This window comes from Xenopus laevis, chromosome 8L (genome assembly GCF_017654675.1).
Source record: "Xenopus laevis strain J_2021 chromosome 8L, Xenopus_laevis_v10.1, whole genome shotgun sequence".
Lineage (NCBI taxonomy): Eukaryota > Metazoa > Chordata > Amphibia > Anura > Pipidae > Xenopus > Xenopus laevis.
This window is the reverse complement of record NC_054385.1, coordinates 72,029,153-72,053,750: the sequence shown is the minus strand read 5'-3', so window position 1 is coordinate 72,053,750 and position 24,598 is coordinate 72,029,153. Positions and strand designations below refer to the sequence as shown.

The following is a 24,598-nucleotide window of genomic DNA, read 5'->3' as shown; positions in this document are numbered from 1 at the left end:
CCACATCAGATCTCATGAGGCAAGGCATCGCCCCGCATGTTACACGAGGGGGGGGAACCTTCTGGCAGTGCCGGGCCAAGTCGGCTGGGCTCCCTAGGCAACCCAGCCGACTATGTCGCCTCCTCTCAATGGCCTGCGGGAATAAGCGCATGCGCAAACCAGGAGATGCGTATGCACTTGTGTGTACAGGCGCATGTGTGGGGGAATGCGTGCATGCACGGAGGAGCGTGCGGCCAGAATACCAGAAGCCAGCATACAAGAATTGCTGCTGCTGGTGGCACAAGAGTCAGAACTAGGGGAAAGCTGCAGAAGAGGTACCATGCCTGGCACCCCTCCAACTTGGCACCCTAGGCATGTGCCTCTTCTGCCTACCCCTAGTTCCGGCCCTGCCTTCTGGCCTAGGGCCAAAAGTCCAAGAAAGTTATTTGATGTTAAAAACACAGAAGAAGGAAAAATTCCCTAGTAAATGTACCCTCCAATGACAAGCCAGGTGCCTACTCTCCCTACCCCTAGTTCCAGCCCTGGGTAGAGATTCTGCCTAAAGGTTGCCATACACGGGCTGATAAAAGCTGCCGACACACTGAGTCGGCAGCTTATTGGCCCGTGTGTTGGGAGAAAAGAGGAGTCACCTCGCACACCCTGGCCGTCCGAATCTCGTGACACCTGGTGCTCGATGAAGGAGGTATTGGCAGCCTCCACGACAGAGAGAAGAAAAATCACCGGCACAACAGGATATTTCTAGCAGGGAACCCCTTGCTCGTTTATTTGCGGATGCAACGTTTTGGGGCGTAACCCCTTTGTCAAGCCTGTGTGTTGGGCCCTCAGACGGGCTTCCCCGATTGATATCTGGCCAAGAGGTAAAAATCTAGTCGGATCAGGGACCACATCTGTTCGTTGATGCGGTCCCGCGATCTGACTGCCCATATAGCTTGCATTATGATCCGATCGTTGGGCCCTAGGGTCCACAATTGGATAAGCCTGATATCGCCCACCTTGAAGGGGAGAGATCCATTTGTCTGGCAAAATCACCAAACGAGCGGATCTCTTATGTGTATGACCATCTTAAGGGTGTGTATCTTCACCCTAATACTATTTCTCCTCAACAGAGGCAGGGAGTGGAGTTGACATCAGGAGGTGGGCATACCTCACAACCAAGTCCCAATTTAGAATTTTTGTAAAATGGTCTGGGTAAGCCAGGAGCCACGGAATGGGAGATGAAGCTGACAAGAAAGAGCAGAAGAGGAAAGCACACAGGAGAATGAAGATGCCAAAGAGGAAGAAGACTGCCTGACATGGGTTGTTTTTTTTTATTAAATCACTGGCCACCAATGCTTTTTTTTACTTTTATGGGGGGGTTGTTGGAGGGACCCACCTATGGTTCTTTCAACTTGGGGGGGGGGGGTGGCCACCAATGTGGTTTTTTTTACACTTATGGAGGCGATACCACCATTTTTTTTTTTTTTAGTTTTATGGGAGCACTGAGCATCAGTGTTTTTTAATCACAGTCCGACCCTGCTCCCTCATCAACGAGCGGTTAGAATTCATCTTTCTTTCTGCCTGCATATCTGTATTAATCCCAGTTTCTGCAAAAATTACCCCCCACCCTCCATGTTCTCTTTCCCTGGAGGACTTGCTACTTTCTTTCTTCTGTCATCTCACACACGCTGTCAAAATCCTCCGCTCATTCTAAAGCTCCTCCCTGATTGGTCGCTCGTTGATTCCCTGCACTAAGATGGCGGCGCGCTTGGTCTTGAGATACCTTGCCCGGCAGGGATCTTGGGGACGTGCAGAGAGACGAGCACTTTGTACAAGCGGGAGTGTAGTCAGTAGCCGGTTGTACGATCATGTTCGGGATGGATACAGTGCTAAGCCCCAGCTTGATATGGAAGGTCTCACTCGTGACCTGAAGGCGGCCGAGCGGGAGTATCTAGAGCGGAAGTCGGGGTCACAGCATGGAGAGCTGAAAGAAGTGGTGAGGGCAGATGAATTGATGGTTTCCGCATTACTGAAAGCTAAGTTTATTATAGGCGATGTTCATGTTCGCTGTAAATCTCTCGGGTTTCCTCATAAATTGGCAAGTGCTATTCGTACCAAGCAATTTAAATTGCCCTTTGCTATAAAACACTCTAATGTGCTTTTACAGCACGTTCTGTGCAAGTGCAATTCTTTGTATTCATATATTATAGCACAACGTTTATGTTAAAGCATAGGCTGCCTGTTGTTGTAGTGCAGACCAGTGGCGTAACTACATGTTACTCTGCCCCAATTCATTTTAGGGCACCCAACATATCCAGACATTTGGTCGTCTGGCGACTAATCGCCTCGTTTTTGCCGCAACCAATCTCCCCAAACGCCTTCCCAGAATATGCGCCAGGCTAAAATGAGAAAACGCCGGCGCTAATCACACGCGCCAGTTCGTTTTCAGAAGTCACCTCACGAGGAAACTTCGGGCGACTTCCGTAAACGAATCGCCGCGTTTGATTAGTGCCGGCGTTTTTGCATTTTAGCCTTTGCATATTCAGGGAAGGCGTTAGGGGAGATTGGTTGCGGCAAAAATGAGGAGATTAGTCGCCAGGCGACCAAATCTCCCCAAAACGCCCAGTGTGGGCTGACCCTAAATGTTGAAATGGCTCATTATTATGGTTCTGGCGTTTTGGCACATAGTCAACAACTTGAAACTTAAATTGTTGAACCACATGGCTAGGGTTGCCACCTGCCTGAAATTTTATCGGCCTGGCCTGTAAAAATGATGGCTGATCATCCCAATGTTACTAATAGGGGAAAAAGATAAATATATAGGAAGGCTGCAATTTTTTTCCAGAAAAGGTGGCAAACCTACCCACGGCCCTTTTCTGCAAAATGACATAGCCTGATCTAACTTTTCAATATAATGGCGGACTTGTGTTTGTGGATCCTTTCCTTTGCCATACGAGCGGTCTGTCCTACATGCAGCTGCCCACAGGGAAGGATCCAGTTCTTGTTGACTGCGTACCAAAACTCTGTCGTGGAGGAGATCGGGCTAAAGAATTATTGAAAAAAGAGGCAATGTTGATACGTCGCCTCTAGACTTTGGAACCCCATGGCCTCAAATAGGGTTATGATTTGCACTCAATATTTTGGTGATGTTGTTTTTAATTGGTGCTATTATTTTTTACAGATGGTGGGTTTTTGGATATAACACCTTCCTATTGTCTGTTAGATAATGAATATACAAAGTTTGTCTCTACCATCTTTCTTTTATTACTGTAACTTTCTAGTATGGCTATGTTGGAATTTTCCAGTAGATGGCACCATTTGTGAGTGTATATAACTGTTTGACCACTTGTAAACCAGGAGCTTAACAGCTTGCATTTTTCCAGATCAAAAGACATGGGATGCTAATGAATATTTTAATTGCAGATTTTTGCAGGCATCCCTTTAATTTAAAGGGGTGGTTCACTTTTAAGGTAACTTTAAGTATGTTATTGAATGACCAATAATTGGTCTTCATTATTTTTATTTTTTTTTATAGTTTTATAGTTATTTCCTTTTCCTTCTGACTTTGCAGCTTTTCCTTCTGACTTTGCAGCTTTCAAATGGGCGTCACTGACCCCAACTAAAAAACGAATGCTCTGTAAGGCTACAAATGTATTGTTATTGCTACTTTTTATTACTCTTCTTTTTATTCAGGCCTCTCCTATTCATATTCCAGTCTTTTATTCAAATCAGTGCATGGTTGCTAGGGCAATTTGGTCCCTAGCTACCAGATTGCTTAAAATGCAAATTGAAGAGCTGCTGAATAAAAAGCTAAATAACTCAAAAACCTTAAAAAAAAAATTGAAAACCAATTGCATATTGTCTCTGAATATCACCTCTGTAAATCATACTAAAAGTTATCTCAAAGGTGAACCACCCCTTGTATCTGGATCTGTTGCAAAATACATTCTTTTCAGTCACTCGTCCTGGAAAACCTGCAATCTTGACCTTGCTAGTTTTTAGAGAGACAGAATTTGAGCCTTTGCAGCCACCCACTGGCTAAAGGTCCCCATAGACGCGACGATTCTTCTTGCCGAACGACCGATTTTAGGGAAGCCCGACCAATCCTTCGAAATTATCGTGCGGTTAGTGGTATTCGAACGATCGTACATCTTACGATTTTTCGGCCGACATCTGTCGGGAAATTGATCGGCCAGGTCAAAAAATCTTTGTCGGTCCCAGTGCAATCTCTCTATGTTTGCAGGGCCAAGCAGGCAGCTCCCCTTTGTTTTCCTGGTAAATTGGTCTTTTTAGTTGATGGTAGATTCGTACGATCGTTCTGAGAAGATCGTGGTCTCACGATCAGGATCTGATCTTTTAAAAATCTCAACATCTATGGCCAGTTTAAGAGACAAATTGCATACCTCCCAATATTCGAATTATCAAAGAGGGATAAATTACATCACGCCCCTGTTCTGCTTGACTATGTTATTACCGGATACGCAAGTAGCCACATATATTATATACTACCCAGAAGGCCTTGTGTAATCTGGTGACTGTATCACCCCCTGGCCTACAGGAGAAACTTGCATGAGACTTTGAAGGTGAAATTTGCCCATTTAACGCCGACTAAGGCTTCTGTTATTTTGACAGATTGCAATCTGGAATCATCTAGAGAAAGTGAAACAAGAAATTGAGAGACTGGAAGAGGAGAAAACTGAAATAGCCAAAGAAGTAAAGCATATGGTGGTATGTATGTTTTGTGCTGCTCCTTACCCCATGTGATCAGTTTGTAGTATGCTATTTTGCTTGTGTATTTATTGCAGTTATGCAGAATATTATATATGGTTTGCCATATATATTTTGCTAAATTTACTGATATAACATTATTACAAATATTGCTATTTTTCCCCAAAGATGACATTTACTTCACAGCACACTTCGGGGCATATTTATCTGATAGGGGGGATGTGCTTCTCACACTTCCAAAGCTAGTTGTGGCTACAGAGCAGGAGTCCCCAACCTTTTTTTTTACCCGTGATCCACATTCAATTGTAAAAAGAATTGGGGAGCAAAACAAGCATGAAAAAAATACTGTGGGTGCCGTATAAGGTCTATGATTGGCTATTTGGCAGCCCCTATGTGGACTGGCAGCCTACAGGAGGCTCTGTTTGGCAGTACAGCTGGTTTTATGCAACCAATACCTGCCTCAAGCCAGGAATTCAAAAATAAGCACCTGCTTTGAGGCCACTGGGAGCAACATCCAAAAGATTGGAGAGCAACATGTTACTCACAAACAACTGGTTGGGAATCCCTGCTATAGAGGATGCAATGAAAATAAAAAAAACTCTGAATCTTTCTCAGGAATACTGCAGTTTTGCATACATATGAGGAGCCAATCTCCTTAATATTTAATGTGGCTGTCTTGCACTCCATAGTACAAGAAACTGTAGATAAGACTTAAGACTTTTTTCTCCTGGTCAGATATGATAACCATAGTAAATACCCATTGTTCCTTTTTGGTTAAAAAAAAAACAAATGTTGCTGCTATATACATTAATAATTATGCCAATGATAAATGTAACATTTCTTAAACAGCATATTTTCACAGGTTGTAAAATGATAAATGTAACATTTCTCAAACAGCATATTTTCACAGGTTGTAAAATGTTCTATACCCCTCTATGTCTGCTGTTATTTAGGTGATTATTCAGGCAGTTTTCAGCCCTAAAATATGTATATGTGCATTTTAGTACCAACACCTGCCTGTCACTGCTCATGCCATTCATCTTAATGACATGTGGAATGGAATAGTATCTGCTATTTCTCTGCCTGCAGAAAAACATTATAGGATTTATTTACAGCCTGTAAATGTAGTTGCGCAAGGATAGCCACAGTTGTTGCGCAAGGATGGCCACAGCTGTTGTGCACCCCAACGCCATTCATTAAATGTATTTGCATCCAAAGGCACTCTATGCATGTGTGAGTTTTGCCATCAAGCACCAATGCAATCCTCCAGTCAAAAGAATCAACACATGCAGACAACTTCACGAAACTGAAGATTTTAAATCCAACTCATGTCAAAGCACAGGCCTATTGATGCTAATTTTTATGTATTGGACACGTTTGCATGAAGGTGAACTTCTGGTGGATGCAATGGTGCTAGAGTTATAAGTGAAAATACTGCATTATGGATAAAAAAAAATATGCCAACTTGCTGCAAAATTGCACTTCTACACCGTGGTTTAGAATATTAGAGAAGCTCACTGAATTCAAGGTTCTTTTTTGTCTCTCCAACAGATTTCACAAGAGAAGCAGAGCTTGCAGACGGTGAGTTCGTTGTAGGGGTGTACCAGTGCGATCCTTTTATTTCACTGCATGTTGTGTGTCTGCTGTTTGTAGTGGATGAGATTGTGGCTTCTGACTGACTTGCTATTTGAATTATTTGGGATAAAGCTGACTATTCACTGATGTTTGTCTTGGTGCATTTGTTTATTTTTTTAATAAGTTAGCGTGTAAATATTTATACTGTCAACTCTGGTTTGGTAGGAAAAATATGGGGCAATTGTATATTTTTTAAAATTTTTATACTGTGCAGTCTTTTTTTTTATAAACTTTTAAGTCTTTTTTTAACTTTATTTTAAATGGTGAGTTAAAAGATGAGCATTTGAAGGTGTATAGATGATGCTCTAAAGAGATTTAAGCTATTGTGATAATTTCATGATGGAGGTATGGAGGGCTCCATAGTGTTCTTTTAGAATCTCTACAGTATACATGTGTTAAAAAAGATCAACAGGTTTGTTGTGCTGTGCTCATAGTTTCTCTAGCATAGATGCCTGCTCTTTTGCCTATGTTTTTCGTCTTTGCTACCTAAACTATAATAAGATGTGAATGTGTGCTCCTGTTTCAGAATCCAAGATATGCTTTGATCAGAAAACAAGGAAAGGATATCCGTTCACGACTTAGCACTTTATATAAGGAAGAGTCAAACCTTGAAGGATCTTTTTACTCTCGAGCTCTAAGACTTCCGAATAGAACCCACCCAAACACTGTGAGTATAATCAGAATGATAACACAGGGCAGGGTAAACAATTCATTCTGAAAATAGGCGATGGGAAGATATATTCCTGGGTTTTCCCGGTTTTCCTTATTCACAAAATGCCTTCCTTTTGTGATGGTAACAGATGCTTCTAGTGTTTGGTAGTATTAGATGCCATTCTAGCATTTGTTGTCCCCTTTTCATGACTGAGAGGAGCTGTAAAACCCTTACAGCTGAGTGTGGTTGTTCAGAAATGTGAATATATGGAGGCTGCAGAAAGTGTATTTGAAATTTTGCCTTGGGTCACTGTGTTTTTTACCACCTGATCTAAAGGTATGTTGGGAAAGCCAGGGGAGTGTTCTCTTGTTAAGTATTTGTAATCTAAGCAGAGAACTGCCTGTTGCTGTTATGTACGCTTAGAGGCACATTTATCAAGGGTCAAATTTCGAATTCATGTGAATTTGATTTTAATCGAAATTCAAATATTTGATTATTTATTAAATAAATCAGATATTTAAAACTCAGGCTGATTTTACCAACCCGAAAACTCCAATTTAATTTGTTTTTTTTCTCAGAAAAAAACACGAATGTCAGGAAGGCTGCAAACACCTTCAGATTGGTCACTGGACCTCTCCCATTGACTTATACAGGAATTCGTCAGGTTTTAGTTGGCAAATTAATTGGAATTTTTAAAGGGCCAGATTATGATAAATCTTGAAAATCGAATTTGAATTTTTTTTTTAAAAATCGAGTTTGGATAATTCCCTAGTTGAATTAAACAGTTTTGACCATAAAAAAAAAAAAAAAAAAATATATAGACTTGGTAAACTTGCAAACTAAATCAGACAATACCATTATCCCATTTAATCAATATTTCTCATATATCTCAAGACTCGGATGAAACTGAATATAGAATCAGTGCTTACTCTATTTGAACAGATTTGCTATAGAAGACCAGGTGAAAAACAGGTTATCTCCAATATTTAGGATATATTGATACAGCTACCTACGAAGGATTACCCTAAGCATAAATATATGATGTACTGGGAAAGTAAGTTCCCAGCAGAAATTGGTTATAAAAATTGGGAGGACATATGGGATAATGCTAAAAATCCTCTATTTGTCTTCAGGACAAGGAAAATATATACAAAATCCAATTTAATTGGTATTATACCCCAGAGTAACTCCGTAAAATATACCCTACAGACTCGGAAAGATGCTGTGGCGGAACTGAGGACAGCTGGGGACTCTTTCCCATATATTGTGAGACTGCCCCATGATTACAAAAGGTTCTTCAAACATACAGAGAGAGCCATGTACCTTTCTCTTAGGGAAACCCAAACTTAATGAGATACTGACACCAGAAAAGAAACTTTTTTTTTATATCCATCATAACATTATCTTTGAATGCTATTTATACTTTTGCAATAAAAGTATTTGCCTGATGTTTTTACATTCCTTTCTTACCCCCATGTTCCTCTATGAGGGGGATGCCATATTTATGCAGCAGTAGTCGTTTAGCATTAGAAACTCTTACTGACTGAGACTGAGATGGGACAGTCAGGATTATGAACTTTAAGTAATAATTACTTAAAAGAGAGGAAATAAAAAGGATGGAATACCTTTCAGCACTGAGTAGCAGAATGATGTCTAAATATGATGAGATATGGAGTGATATACTGTTTCCCCGATGGTTGACCTGCTTATTAATTGACCCAGAGAATAATACGGTGAAACCTCAATTTTACACCTGATTTTAAGTTTCGCCTCATTTTACATGTTGTTTTGTGGTCCCACCTATATATTATGCCTAATATGTTTCCCTGATATTACACCATTTTTTTCTGGTCCCCTGAAAAACATAAAATAGGGGTTCTACTGTAAATGGTTTATTTTGTTTTAATGCCCTGCCAAGCCTATGCTTTTGACTTTGTTGTATTTTTTAGTTTGTTTTTTTTATTCTTCTTGACTTGATTTATGTAAGCTGTACAAATAAGAATAACATAGCAACTGTATAACCAGGCTGCTGAATACAGCAATGCAATTTATACCAAATGTAACAGCTGGACTTATGAAAATAAAAAAAAGTTATAAATAAATATATATAAATACTACAAGTGTTGTAAAGCAGCAGTCTGGAAGGTAAAGTTAGAAAATGTGTTATTTTGTCACTGTGGTGCATGAAGTAGATTTTAATTCACTTCAAACCTAAATGTAATATATTCTGCAAATACAATTGCATCACATGAGTTGAGGAATAAGTGGCAATACAGTATTGCTCCCATCTGCTTTTGAGAAAGTGGCTGGATAGCCACGAAACGCGTTAAGCTATGGTTCCTTTATGAGATGGAGTGCCTATTTTAATGGAATAATAAAATATGGATTTTTTAAGCGACTTCTAAGTAAAGAAATTCTGAACTCCTTACATTTTTATTGTTTTGATTCTTTCTCTCTATTTTGCCAGCCAGTTGGAGATGAGAGTAAAGCTCTGGTGCAAGAAGTTGTTGGAGTAAAACCTGGTAAGAGGAAACCTGTGTTTCTATTGCTGTTAAGAACAACCTGTACAGGTGTTTGTTAATTTCACTCATTCTCTCTGTTTCAGAGTTTGATTTCGAAATAAGAGGCCATCTTGAGATCGGAGAAGATTTAGATATTATTAGACAGAGGTACAAAGTGGTCTTTATTGGGGTATCTGCTTACATGTCTATTGTGTGTCTTTTCAGACCACAGTGACGAGTTGTAGCATATGAAGCAATTAAACCTCTCTTTGCCTAAAGGCACACATGGAATTTCAATTGATCGTGTGCTTTAAGTACTATGGTTCTCTTGGAACCGAAGTTGCCAAAATGCACTGGCTCACCTGTTGGTTTCTCCTTTAATAAAACTCCCAGGTACTGACCTTTCATAAAATGTAATTAAGACTGCTGTGTGAGTGTGTTCTAAGGCTAGATATGACATTTTCACTGGCAGTATTGTTGCACTAGCTGGACAATTACAAACACCATCTGTGCCTTATGCTATTCATTCAAAATGGCATCCACTACATACACAGTACGGATTACGGTCCAAAAAATATTCAAGTGAACAAAAAAGTATGCATTTTCATGACCAATCTCCCATTAACCTTTTTATACAGTGGGCTTGTCTGTGGACTTGCAATTTGTTATCTACATACTATGATTCAATAAGTGACTCAACAGAACCAGGAATTTGGACAGTAGTTTCAATATCTTATTTAGTCAAGAAGTGATAAAAACCACAGTAATTTCTAAATTAAACAATAAATTGTCAAACGTGGTTTTTAGCACATGCCCTATTCACTGATCTTATGTTGAAATATATTGGTAACGTGACTTTGGTGTGTTGTTGTGTTTAGACCAAGTACTTAAACTGGTTATGGCTTAACATTGTTTTCTATGGTCATATATAATCTATTGTGTGTGTTTCCTTAATGGGTGCATACAACTATGTATATTTAATGATTTGTGGACTGCTGCACCTGTTATTTCCACAAAGGATGATGTATTTGTTATATTTTCCAGACAGGTGCAGGGTTTCCCTCTTTCTCTTCATAGAGCTGAACATCAATATATTTTTCTCCCAGAAAGTCAATAGAGAGATCTGCAAAGTTCAGGCAGTGATAGGTTGGCCTGAAATAATGGCCTATTGGGGTAATATTTGAGAGCAAATATAAACCCCTGCAACTATAGGAGGGCAACTGTTAAGACTATATTTTCATGTGTATGATTGAAAGCCTCAATCAAATGTTTGACTGCAGTGTGAGTCCTGAACCGAGAAAGTTTACAGACCTATGAGCTAAGGGTAATGGGTTACTTTATTGTAGGTCTGTTTGTTCGTACAATCTGGATTTTCCATCCACCATAGCTTAACACATAACATATAAATATTACAATGCAAGCAAATGAAAGGCAAGCCTAAATATTTCTTAATCGGTTTCCCCATTGTGAAGAACAAGCGAAAATAAGAGAGAAAATGTATTTTGCTTAGAGTTTTAAAGGAGTATACATGTTTAGTGTCCATAAAAGGGTAGATAGTAATCTATTAAGGGGGGGTTAAGATGTTTTTGGCTGGACTTTTTTTTTCTGCAGACTATTTTTTTTTTTTTTTTTTTAAATACTAGTGTGTATAATCATTTCTGTGATGGCAATGTCTAGTAGCCTCCTTCTTCAGAATTATGTTGGGTATGTACAGGGGTTCTTGGTCAACTCTGGTTTATGGTGTGCAGCACCAGTACATGTAGAGGTTGGTATTTCTTTACTGTTGGTAATAAAGGCTGCTGTATTAAGCTATGTTGTGGAAGCCTTCCTTTCATGTTTGGGAGTTTTTCTATTGTATAGCCCATCTCTGCAGATTTCTACAAAGCTTTATACACTTTTCTATAACTCTGCCAAGATGGCCTGCTTTTTATCCATGATGTACCCTGCCTGACCTTTATCTAAATATTTCTCATTTACTAATGGAAGCCCTGGGCCCTTTCAAATGGGACTGTTGACTAATCCATGCACGTCAGAATTAGATATTAGGGTAACCTTGACAGCATTTATGGAAAATAACAATGGTGATTGTAGTTTACAGGTTTTCAGTGTGTATTGAAGGGAAGTTCTGGAACAAGAAAACAATGCAATATAACAATAATACAGGAAATTTTAAAAAAAAAGAATATGTACCCATATAAGTATTGTACAAAAAACAGTAAGTAAGTAAGCCAGCAGTGGTCACTGACAGGAATATTATGGTGGGGCTCATATGAAATAGTTAGTGGATGGAAATGCAGATGGATGGGGATTTGAGTCAGAAATCTTTCCCACCCCGCTTCCCTATTGTGATAGCTAAATTCAAGTGCAGAACTTTAAGCATACACCATTCCATATAATCTATACATTAAATTATAATATTTCCAGCTATATATCTGTAGTTACAGTAGTCCCAGCAGCCCCTGACAGCACATTTGCTCTCTATTGCTGTGGCTGTCTAATAGAACTTCAAGTTAAACTAAAGCTGCATTGGTTTGTCAGTAGATGCCCAGATGGATATATGTGCTACACAAGACCAGATTCCCTAGTTCAGGCATGTCCAAAGTCAGGCCCGGGGGCCAAATGCAGGCCGTTTTCAAATTTACACCGGCCCTCAGCCTCCATCATGAAATGTAATAACGGCCCGCCAGCCCAGTGCAATCAGGAATCGCATAGCCGTAGCAGTAATATTAAGGCACATTAGTGAAATGATCTGCCACTTGGTCTATACTGCTGCCTGTGTGCTGAAGGTGTTAGTAATAGACACGTACTGGCACATAGTGACGCACCTACCTCTTTAGGGCTGAAGGTGTCAATAGACATATTGATGTGCCTTTACAGTAAACTAAAGATGTATGCGAGAGCAGCACTTCACTATGTGCCAGTACGTGTACGAATTGTATTATGAAAATGCTGTGTGGTTGCACCATATTAACTTCTTGTTTTTAACACAAAGCTAAAGTCACAAAACTTTAACTGTGTAGGAGTGTGGTACAAACAATCTTTCATTTTGTTCAGTATCAATTTATCTCCTGTTTTGCACTTTCTCCTTGCAGACGCCTCTCACATGTGTCCGGTCATCGCTCATACTATCTGCGTGGAGCTGGATCTTTATTGCAGCATGCACTTGTGAACTTTACGATCAGGAAACTTGTGAATAAGGTAACATCTGAATTTTGGTTCAAAACAGCCTTATTTTCATGTCTTCAATTGATGCTACTTTTAGCAGTGGGCAGAACACATGCAAAGTTCTTCAGGTCAATTTCAGTATACATTAGTTGGTGGCTCAGCACGTACTGGCACATAGTGAAGAGCTGCTCTCGCATATGTTTTTAGTTTACTGTACAGGCACGTCAGTATGTCTTGACACATTCAGCCCTAAAGAAGTAGGTGTGTCACTATGTGCCAGTAAGTGTCTATTACTAACACCTTCAACACACAGGCAGCAGTATAGACCAAGTGGCAGATCATTTCACTAATGTGCCCAAATATTACTGCTACGGCTACGCGATTCCTGATTGCACTGTGCTGGCAGGCCACATTATTATTAATTTCATGATGGAGGCTGAGGGCCGGTGTAAATTTGAAAACGGTCCGCATTTGGCCCCGGGCCTTACTCTGAACATGCCTGCTCTATGATGATCATGGGATTAAGTCCAAAGGGATCTGTTCTTATTAGCAGGTGTTGTAAATAGCTCAAACTCCCGTTGTAAATCAAAAGGAGAGTTTTATCTCTTTCACTTCACTCAAGAGAAACTCAAAACAAAGAGAATTTTAACTAAGTATTAGAATATTCATTACTGTGTTTATGCTGTAACTATGTCCCCCAATATGTGGTGGTGATTTATGAGAAAAATATAAAGAAAAACAGAAGGCAAACCTGCATAGGAGAATCTGCAAAATCCCTCCCACCCAGAATTTGCTCTTACAGTCTCCTTCTTCCAGTGTTTCCAGATCACTCTCTCCTATGAACCTTTCTAAGAATTCCTTTTCTGTTCTCCTGATTTTATAAATTTTATGCCTAGCGTAATTTTTATTATTAGATATGTCTGATGTTTGCTTCTTCGTGGGGATGATCAGGATTACCTGTTAGTTGTCTCAATCCTATGCAATTTTCCCAGCGCTTCCCTTAACTTTTATTAAGTGGGCTCACCTTCTTAATTGGGTCACACCGTAAAGACCAAAAGATTCATCAATACACGTTGTATGAAGGAGGCCACAAAGCATCCACAGTACTGTGCTGCAAAACTTTTATTCCAAAATAAACGATATGTTTCGAGTCAGCAAGGACCCTTTTCATGTGTACACTTGAGAAAGGGTCCTTGCTGACTCGAAACATGTAGTGTATTTTGGTGTAAAAGTTTTGCAGCACAGTACTGTGGATGCTTTGTGGCCTCCTTCATAAAATGTGTACCTGTTAGTCTTGCCGTTGAACAAACAAGCTTATATCACGACAGACAAAATACATCTCTATGTTTCCAACACTAACTAACTTTTCAGAAAGTTGAAATTGTATCTGAACTTGGCAATCCTCCTATCTGTAAGGATAATTGGCAGAGAAAATGTCTTCCTGCCTTGCGGTCAGCAGCACTGACAGAATGGCATCCATTTTTGTCACAAGGCAGATTTCGGCCTGAAAGATTGTTTTTGTGTCATGTCATCAGTTCAGGTTTCATATAATTAAATAGATTATAATCAGTTCAGTAAATCACTTTACCCTGATTCTGTTAGTGGGGAAGTTCACATCTTTATTAACTTTTCTAAGCCGCTTTTCTGATGGTGTTAATTTTTGAATATCTAGCTTTCCAGTTCTGTGTCTTTGCAGCTTGCACCCAGTATCAGACTGGGGTGTCCAGGGCTGCTGCCTGCCTCCCCCCATCCCAGCCATCAGTACCACCACCCTGCCCCCACTGGACACTACATACCTTACTTTGTACTCAACCCCTTGAGAACACAATCATGAGGGGAATAACCTGCAGTTCCCAGTCAGGAGAAGAAACAGACCTGAGTCTGCAGTTGCCCACCAGCTTTTTTCCCAGTGTTCCCCATTGTTGTGCTGGCCCTGTCAGACCCTGCTTGCACCTGAAAATACTATATGGTTGTCAGGGACAACTGCCTTCCCCCTTGCTAGGTTATATAAGCCCTGGAAACCAGTAACAATTGCTTCCAAGCACAACAGCTGCAGAACAAAAAATACAAGTAATTAAATAAATAATAAATGAGGACCATTATAATCTGCCCTAGAGATCTGTTCTCTGTATCATACTAAAGGGTGAACAATTTGAATACTTTTAAGATGACCTACCGTTTTGGCTGTTTTTTCTCTTGCTAGCTTCAAGCTCCAATGTAAAACCAGCATTGAGGCTGACAGCTTAACCTAAAATCCCTGCTGTAGAAATTGTCCCTCCATGCAGGCATACAAAGTAACTGTAACTATTGAATCTTCATCAATCAATCTTTTTGTTGAAATTTTCATTTCTTTTCAATATGATTACAGTCATTGCATACGGTTTCAATTGTTTTCAAATTGTAACTGGAAGATTACAAAAAAATGTATTTTGAAATAACAATAGTAATCAAACAGATATTTGCTGTAAACGTGTTCATTCTAACTTAACGTGTTGCCAGACTCTTTCTTTTTAATGTATTAGTAAGTATATAAGAACCATAATCTGCCTAAATAGTTCCACATTCATTTTTAGGATCTCAGAGGTACCCTTATTTACTTAGTAGAGTGTCTATGAGAAGCATGAATACAGATAGCCTTTGTGAAAATGCTGCCTTTTCCAAACACGCAATTCCATATTGTAGGGGGATTTCAATAATGATCCTAGTAACATAATGGTTACATTCAGCCTAACATAGTGAGGGTAGATATATATCTAATCCCAATGAGGTAGCTCAAGGAGCCCAGAGTTCCCAAAGTTGTAGAAATTTGCTATGCGTACCAGATAGGATAGAAGTTACATTTTAATGTATCATTATAGATGAACAGTAACCATTTTCAATGTATATCTAGTATAGGTCAATCTAAAAACAACTGGACTTGCTGAGTAATCAATGAAGACATTTCTTCTTCATCTGAATTTCTTTAGATGTCACCTCTTTGAAGAGTTACAATGTGCCATTGTAAATGGATTAGTGGAAGAGTTTATATGCCGAGAACTTCCCACACCAGTCAGTTGAACTGAAGAAGCTGCTCGGATGAGTAGTGAAACGTCTTCATTGATTACTCAGCAAGTCAAGTTGTTTTTAGATTGACCTATACTAGATATACTATGACCTGGATGAATGAAAATCTTCATAGTCACATTTTCAATGTAAAATAAAATACTTTTCTTAAAAACTGCAGTTCATAACATTACCCCTTTATTTTTCATCAGTAAACATTTTTTAGTCTGTAGTCCGTGTCCCTGGAAGATGTCGGTCTTCTTATTCCTTCACTCTGCTTCTCTATTACAGGGATTTATTCCAATGTCTGTGCCAGATGTGCTAAGAGGAGCTGTATTTGTGAGTTCTTTTCTTTTATCCTTCCCCAGTTAAATCACCCCCAAACATTATAGATTTCTTGCTACCATTTTCTCTGCATTTTCCTTTTACGTTTCTAGAGAATTCTGTTTCTGTGTTTTTAACTATGCATTTGCAAGACATGAAAAAAAGTGAAAAAACATTATTCTAAAATTTACTGGCCAGTTTTTCTGAAATAATGTGGAAAAATGTAGTGGCTGAACTGGCTTTTATATTAGCATTTGTACTGCATCTATCTTGATAATGGATTTAGATTGTTTATTGGTTAAAAAATGGTAGACCTTTGTGTTTCCTCATCTTCCAGGAAGGTTGTGGCATGCAGGCAGATGCTCATGTCTCACAAGTCTATAGCCTGGATCCATCACAGCACCCTGACATGAACTTGGCAGGCACCTCTGAGGTTGGAATTGCAGGTAACTTCCATTATAAAAGTAATGAGCTGTAGGAAGACTATGCAGGGCCACATTAGAGTAAAATATTAACGTGTATCCAAAATGTCAGCCATACTACATTAGAAATCACTAAATACACCCGATTTAGTCATGCGCTGTCTTAGGGTTGCCACCTGGCCTGGTCGGTAAAAATGATGATTAATCCCAATGTTATTAATAAGGAAAAAAAAAGGTGGCAACCCTAGTTGTCTAGCACCAGGAGACAAAAGCTTTGGGCCCCCAGCTTTAGGAAGGAACCAACTCCCCACGGCACACACAGTGTGTCTTCTAGGTCTGATGTATTCCTGGTTAAAGTGGACCTGTCACCCAGACATAAAAATCTGTATAATAAAAGCCCTTTTCAAATTAAACATGAAATCCAAATTCTTTTTTTTTTATTCATAGCTGTTGTAAACTCATTTAAAAATCTCAGCTGTCAATCAAATATTGCCTGCCCCTCCCCTATGCCTTAGGCATAGAGGCGGGGCAGACAATTACTTTCACTTTCTATTCAGCACTTCCTAGAAGTCACTGCTCTCCACACATTCCCCCATTCTCTTAACTATTTAATTGTGTAACCAGTGCATGGGGATGGACATCGTGTCCCCCATTCTGGTGCACAAACAAGATTCTGAGATGATGCAAGGCTTGCCTTAATAACAGTGTGCACAAAATGGCTCCTGCCTGCTTGCTGTAATTATGAATTCCCAGACTGATGGAAACATGATTCAAATAACATATACAGTGTAATTAAAGTTTATTTTGCTTTACTAACATGATAAAATAGGATTTTGAATATTTTTTTGGGGTGACGGTCCCCTTTAATAACCATTTCCTGTTTTTCTTGTAGGCTATTTCATGGATCATGCAGTAATGTTGCCAGATCTTCCAGTTCGGTGAGTTGTTTCTTACCTCAGTGAATGTCACGTGGAAGCATCTGTTTGTGCTATTTCATTTCTAGACAATCACAAGATTGTTGCATTTCTATATGGCTACAACAGCAGTTACCCCACACTTTCTCTCAAAATTCATTTTGTGCACAATAAGAGGCACATTCGTCCATGGTCAAGGTTTTAAAAACTCCCCTAAACTCCCATTAATTAGAAAGTCGACCGATTGAAATTTATTAATAAAAATTTTTTTTTTTTAAACTCTGATAAAACGAATCAACCCGAAAATTCAAATCGAATTCAATTCGAATTTGAAAAACTCAATTCGAATTTTTTCTCTCCAAAAAAATAACTTGAATGTCAAGAAGGCTGCAAACAACTCTAAATTGATCCCTGGCCTTCTCCCATGGACTTAAGCAGCAATTTGGCAGGTTTTAGGTGGTCGAATATTTGAAGTCGAGTTCTTAAACGGCCAGAGTATATGATAAATCTCGAAAATCAAATTACATTTTTTTTAAAAAAAACTCGAATCGAATTTGAATAACTCCCCAGTCAAATTTTACAGTTTTGACCATTAAAAAAATTAGAAAATTCAAATTTCGAATTCTACGCTTGATAAATCTGCCCCTAAGTATAAACCTATACTGACATGTATCAAATGAAGTGTCTCTGTCTCACTCTTAGTGTATTTTAGTCTGTCTCTGACACACTTTTTCCATTTTTTTCCAGTTTACACTTGCTCTGTCTTTGACATTCTCTTATCTTATTAGGACAGTTTGTTGCAGCACTTGCTACAGGGCAGAAACTGACACAGGACGTGAGACATGGGGACTATATAGAGTCCATCATTTTACAAAGGTCTGTCTTATGCTTTTCTTGGGCTGAGCTGTTTTAGCCTCTGTTTAATCATAGTCTTTCTGCTCTATTCCAAGAATAGAACTTGTTTTCTGTCTCTTTACAACAGATTACATCTCTTTATTCCTACCCATTTGTATCAGCAACTGTATAAGTTGCTCTCCAGTTTTTATTTCTTGATAAAGTTATTACCAGTTAGCTTTAAATGTGTGTGTTCTTTATTACTTATGCCTTTAGGTGGAGATGTTTGGGGTTACAGCTAATGAGAGTGGAACAGAGAGCCAAGAAATGCTGGATGAATTTCTTGGTCTGCAGAAAGAGATCTTCTCTGAGCTTGGCTTACATTTCAAGTGAGAATCAGCCCTCTGTATGTTGTAATATGCACATAAAGTGTAATGGTTGTAATTTCTTGTGTTGTCTTAAGTGTATACAGAATCTTGGGTACCAATAGTTGGATGGTGCTTTGTCTTGTGAGGTGTCTTTCATCCATATTGCATTTATACTGTATCCTTAGGAGTTTATTATATTCACCTGTTTCATCACTTCTTCTCTTTTCACCTCCCACTTCTTTTCCTGCTGTCATGCTACATTTTTTGCTCTCACTTATACTGTCTCTTGCACTCTCTTTTTCTTTAGAGTTCTAGAAATGCCCACACAAGAACTTGGTCTACCAGCCTATAGGAAATATGACATAGAGGCTTGGATGCCTGGACGTGGAAAATATGGAGAGGTAATGAAAAACAGAGTAAAACACAATAGGGCTTATTGACAAACTGCAAGTGCAGTTGTGGTTGTGCAACTTTTTCTGCAGTTTTTGCATGAATTAACATCATCCATTAAAGGTACTTGTGCACCTAAATGAGCCTTATACATGGGTGTGTGCAAGAGGGGACCGTTGCCCCACCCTAACTTCTCCAGCTAGTTCCAAGAAATTTTGTAAATTTAATTCCCAGCAACACAAAATGTTTTTTATACTTCCCACCCCAAGGGAAACATTAATTAGGTTATGTTCTGCACTGTCCTGAATAGGTTCATCTTCATGCTACCATATGTGATATAAGCTTAATTGCCCCCCCCCCATGGAAACCTTTCTGCAGACACCCATGGCTCTATAGACCATATTTTAAGGACTGTGGCCTGTGTATCTACAACTTTTGCTGGATGATGCCAGATGTAATTCATCTACATCTGACATGAAATTAGGGGGACAAATTTGCACTAGTGCAGTAACCTGTAGCAACCAATCAAATGTTTTTAATTACTTAGACTTCTGCCATGTTGCAACTAGCTAAATGTTGCTAAATTATTAATTGGTTACTATGGGCTGCCGGATGCAGATTTACCCAATGTTTATTAATGAACTCCTAACTACAAGTTAGACAATGAGAAAGGTAAAGGCTTATTAACTGTAAGCAAGTGTAATACATATAGCAAGGTAATTTTGTGCTTTGGATGCTTTTTCTTTTCCAAAGAAGCACCTTGTGAGAGCAGTGTAGATAGGGGACATCCGTGTGATGTCTTTTACATAGTCGGAACAACTTGAGGCTGAATTAGTAAATGGAATGGGAGAGGAAAAGCCATAATAGTAAATAAGCAATGACACACAAAAATGTGTTCTGTCCTTAATTACATCATAACCAGAATAGACAAAATAGACTCCAAAGAGAACAAGCAGGGACACGGCTATAAGGAACCAAATCAGAGGAGCTAGAAATGTTGGTTCATAATTCCTGTAACTTACTGCAACAGGCAGCTGAGAAGCAGAGGTGTAACAGTACTGGGAGCAGACACTGTGGCTGCAGGGGTGCACAAGAGTCCAGTGGGCCCTAATTAATGAGCAGTTTAATAAGGATTTTGCTGTGATGTTTTTGCCACAATAAAAAAATCATTTTTTTTACTACATCAATTGTGGAGTGTGGTCTGGAATGTGCCAGCCCTTCATTATTTTCCTATTTGTCTGCAATGGTGCCTTGGAAGGAATAGTGAAATTGCCTGTTTGTCTTTGTATTTTCAAAGCAGGAGAAAAACCTCACACTAAGATGGATAGTATTGCATGAGCTTTATTCTTGAAATATCCAGTTTGATTTGTGATTATCCCCAGATATCTAGCACTTCCAATTGCACTGACTACCAGAGCCGAAGACTAAACATTATGTACCAGAGGCAGGATGGGGAGCTGCACCATGCACACACTGTGAGTCACTATAATATTTCTCGGTCAACATTAGGAGAATTCTGTTATTTTTAGTTCTGGTGTACAAATTCCAAATCAATGTACTCTGTACTATGTCTGAAGTTGCATACTCTGCATATTAAGTGTTCTTTGAGACAGACCATTTTAATTGACATGTCTTTTCAGGTCAATGGTACTGCCTGTGCTGTCCCACGACTCCTGATTGCAATTCTTGAGTCCAATCAAACAAAGGTAAATGTCTTTTATCTCTCCTTTTTCTTTTTGTATCTCTCTCAAAATCTTTTGCTTTCTAAAGCAGTAATAAGAACCAGTAAACCCAAGTAGTTCACTCCTATACATTCACATACCATGTAAATGTACTGCCATTCTCTCCTGCCAGTCCAAACTGTTTAGGGTGAGAAAGGCTAAGGCTATGGCCACACAGCTGTAGGCTCCGTCACCTGCGTATTTTTGCAGGCTGAGTGAAGCAGATCCGCTTTGTGCTCTAACTCATTTGAATTAGTTCCACCTCCTTGCACGCAGCAGAAGAAAAGGTCAGGCCAAATATGCAGAAGGAGGAATCTTCCGGCCAACCTCCACTCCGTGTGAGTGGCCACAGGCAGAAGTGTCTCAGATAAATGGTGCAGAGGCACGGAGTGGATCAGCTTCTCTCAATCTGCAAAAATATGCAGTGGAGCCTACAGCTCTGTGTGCCCATAGACTAAAATGAGCCAAAGAGCCCATCACATTGCAGTATAAAGTCTTCTAAAAAAGGAAGAAATTCCCATGGCTCATGCTACACACATAGCACTGTCTTAAATCCAAAAATGATTTAACTCTCACATAAGGAATTATGGTCAGAGACATGCAAATCACTCCTTAATGTCCCTGTGGCCAACTATGCACCCAGAACCCGCTGGTTTAAAAATACAGACCCAGCCTAATAGTAGCCTTATGCCTAACCAGACTGGATGGTCTTGTTAATTCCTGCAACAGAGTTGATTGGCTGCTTCCCACACACTGAAGTGATAGATAAATGGGGTGCAGATGCTCCTAGAGAGTAGAGACCAATTAGTCACACATGTATGCAAAAGGAGATTTACCCATATACTGTATTGTGACTACAGCGTGTCAAAGTAGGATAATGTTTCGGATGGATAAAACTCCCTTTGTTGACAAAGTGAGGTTTATCCACCCGAAATGTGGCCTCAGTAAAGGGGTAGAACACCTTATGCATGCGAGTGTGTCTCCAATTTTCTCTCTTGATTATCGCCTATCCATTGAGCCTAAATATTGGCTTGCTTTGTTTTTTTTTTATTGTATTATATTTTTATTTTCCCATATGTGTTCATGAAGATATGTAAACTCATAAATCCACATTTGCCCAGAAAAACATTAAAATTCTAAGCAACTTTCCAATATACATTGATTAAACATTGGTTTTAAAGTTATTTTTTAAATGCAATTGAAATCAGTATTTGTCTGTTCCTTTTTTCGCTGCTGGTTCTTTTTCTTGAAAGAATGTAGTAGAAGTCAAATTGCACGCTTCATTAGCCTATTAATCATCCGGCTACTGCTACATTGTATTAGAAGGGACCAGCACTCCAGTTTCTTCATACAAGGTGATTTATTTTATAGGGATGCACCGAATCCAGGATTCGGCCCTTTTCAGCAGGATTCGGCCAAATACTTCTGCCCGACAGAACCGAATCCTAATTTGCATATGCAAATTAGGGGAGGGAAATCCGTGACTTTTTGTCACAAAACAAGGAAGTAAAAAAATTAAGATTCGGATTCTGTTCGGTATTCGGCCAAATCTTTCGTAAAGTATTCGGGGGTTCGGCCGAATCCAAGATAGTGGATTCGGTGCATCCCTATTATTTTATAACATGCTTTTGGTCCCTGTTTGGACCATATATATATTGTGGTGTTTTGATCACTGTGTTTTGATCACTGTGTTTTAGGCAAAAGTTTATTTTGGGATTTACTCTTTAACTTTACAGCTGTTTATTTTATTTTTGTATCTTTTTATTTGGCCATGTGCTTCTCCTGTGTTGATCTTTCTGCTCTTGATTTCACCTGTTCTTTCCAGGATGGTACAGTACTTATCCCTGAAGTCTTGCAGCCTTATATGGGGACAGATGTAATTGAAAAACCCAGATATATTCCTGCCAGATACATTGGTCCAAACCAGAGAAAGCAAGATAGTGTTCTGGCATAGACACTCAAAGTGCATCAAAAGAAGGAATATAACGAGAATACTGAGGCCTGTTATGCTGCTATATATATATATATATATATATATATATATATATATATATATCTATCTCTATCATGTCGTTTATTGGAAAATCTGTATATATAATATACTGTAAATAAATATTTCTAATTACCAAATGCTGTGCCAAACCTTATTTAATTAACATTTCTGTTAACATAAAATATACATCACATTAAATATACATAAACCTTTAGCACACATTTGAGTGGAGCCCTGTGTTTGATAACCCTTGATAATGCCTGCACTTGCTGGCAGTTTCCTCTCTCCAATATATCTGGGTGTCGTTTCCACAGTTAGAGCCCTGGGCATGTTTCCATTTGTGTGCAGGTGGCAGGTACAAGTCCCTGCAGCAAGTTCTTAGAAAACAAAAAGGAAACACAATGGACAGTGGGAGACACCTGCCAGAGATGTGTGTGTGACAATAGCAGGAGGAGGCTGGCACAGAACTTAGGCTCGGGCTGCTTTGTTGCTATTACCTTTAATATAAGTACATTGTGTTTCCATACTAGCTTCATTTGAAATGTTTGTCTCATATCCTTGTATGACTACACATGTTTATTCTGTCACTAAACCCAAATATGTTCACTTTTTTTGAAGGGGTCCTTCACCCCAAAATATATATTTGCATGTTAAGGGATTTTTTTTGTAGATCTAATTGCTTTTTAAAGCAGTCTGTTTACGTTTTCTGCACTCCTAGCTCTGACTCTTGAAGCAACGTTGCCAGCCAAATTATATCATTGGCTCTCTTTGATCTGAATCTCGTTGGAAGACATGTAGGAGGCATGACTTCTGTAATATTGTTGTATAGGTCAGACCCAGAGACAAGAATCTTCCACTAAAGTCTATAGTGGGGGGCAATGTCAACGAGTTGTGGCACTTTAATAGCAAGTATTGCTTGGGAAAATCCAGCGGGGGTCATAAAAGCTATATATACCACTGCCCTAAGAGCATACCAGCAACAAATATGCCCCATTGTGCCACAAGAGTGTCAACTTTGTGAAGGGAAAGCCCATTTTAAGGGGAACTATCATGACAATGAAAATGTAATATAAGCGTCATCATACTGCAATAAGAAGTTCTCTACATTTATTCAATTAAAAATTCTGAACCATTTCTGATATATTCAAGTTACTCTTCACTCTCCGTCTCTCAGCATCTGTTTCTCTTCATTCTCTCATCATGCAGGAGTTTGGAGTCTGATTTTGAATGACGGTTAAATCCAATATATCTTATAGGTGGGCTCCTTTTGCCAAGAAGATGTATTAGAGCTCACCTTATTAAAATCACCAGACGTCCTGTCTCTCTACATGCAGGATTTGTGCAAAATGAAGTTATTTTGTTTGTACTGGAATCCGTTATTTGAAAGGGACAACCTTATAAGATATATTAGATCTAACTGTTAATGAATATCTGACACCCAACTGCTGTATGAAGACAGAATGAAGAGAAACCGATGTTGAGAGAGGAATAGTGAAGATAAACTTGATTATTTCAGAAACAGTACAAGAGTGAAGAAGTTAACAACCAAAAAGCTTGAGCAATCTTAAACAGGCCCCTTAGTGTTTCCCTAATGCATGAACTTCATTCCTGGGAAAATACAAGAAAACAGGTCATGTGTCTCCTGTTTTTCCAGTTTTTGGTCATTTTTATACCTTGTATAAGGGAATGGAGCTTCACCTCAACAAGGAATGGGATCAGAATGTTGCTATTTATTACTTAGTGCTGGCAAATGAATGCACAGGAAAGCAAAATCTCAAAAGTTCTATACTGCATGCTGATAAGGGGAGTTCTGAATGTGTTTTATTTGTAGCAGAACTTAGTGAAAGGAGCTGGAGTTGTTTTCAGATCGTCCATTTTTAATATTTTTTACAGTTTTTCCAAAATTGAAGTAGACAGTTTAATGTTTCTACAT

General features: G+C 39.1%; 1 protein-coding gene across 1 annotated transcript; it reads left to right on the top strand.

Moving 5' to 3' along the window:
• Positions 1-1,661: 1,661 nt before the first annotated feature.
• Positions 1,662-22,718, top strand: sars2.L (seryl-tRNA synthetase 2, mitochondrial L homeolog). The gene is made up of 16 exons (XM_018230307.2): positions 1,662-1,972; positions 4,609-4,704; positions 6,256-6,285; positions 6,866-7,006; positions 9,459-9,513; positions 9,597-9,660; positions 12,585-12,690; positions 15,991-16,038; positions 16,361-16,469; positions 17,338-17,383; positions 18,148-18,235; positions 18,470-18,582; positions 18,869-18,962; positions 20,334-20,426; positions 20,592-20,657; positions 22,498-22,718. Exons 1-16 carry the CDS (start codon positions 1,733-1,735, stop codon positions 22,624-22,626), a joined length of 1,518 nt encoding a protein of 505 aa, XP_018085796.1. The 5' UTR covers positions 1,662-1,732; the 3' UTR covers positions 22,627-22,718.
• The last annotated feature ends 1,880 nt before the right edge of the window (positions 22,719-24,598 follow it).

Coding starts and splice junctions, on each gene's coding strand:
- sars2.L (XM_018230307.2), top strand. CDS start 1,733: ATGGCGGCGCGCTTGGTCTTGAGATACCTTGCCCGGCAGGGATCTTGG. Junction 16,039..16,360: donor TGCTAAGAGGAGCTGTATTT/GTGAGTTCTTTT, acceptor CTCATCTTCCAG/GAAGGTTGTGGCATGCAGGC. Junction 17,384..18,147: donor TTGCCAGATCTTCCAGTTCG/GTGAGTTGTTTC, acceptor TTATCTTATTAG/GACAGTTTGTTGCAGCACTT.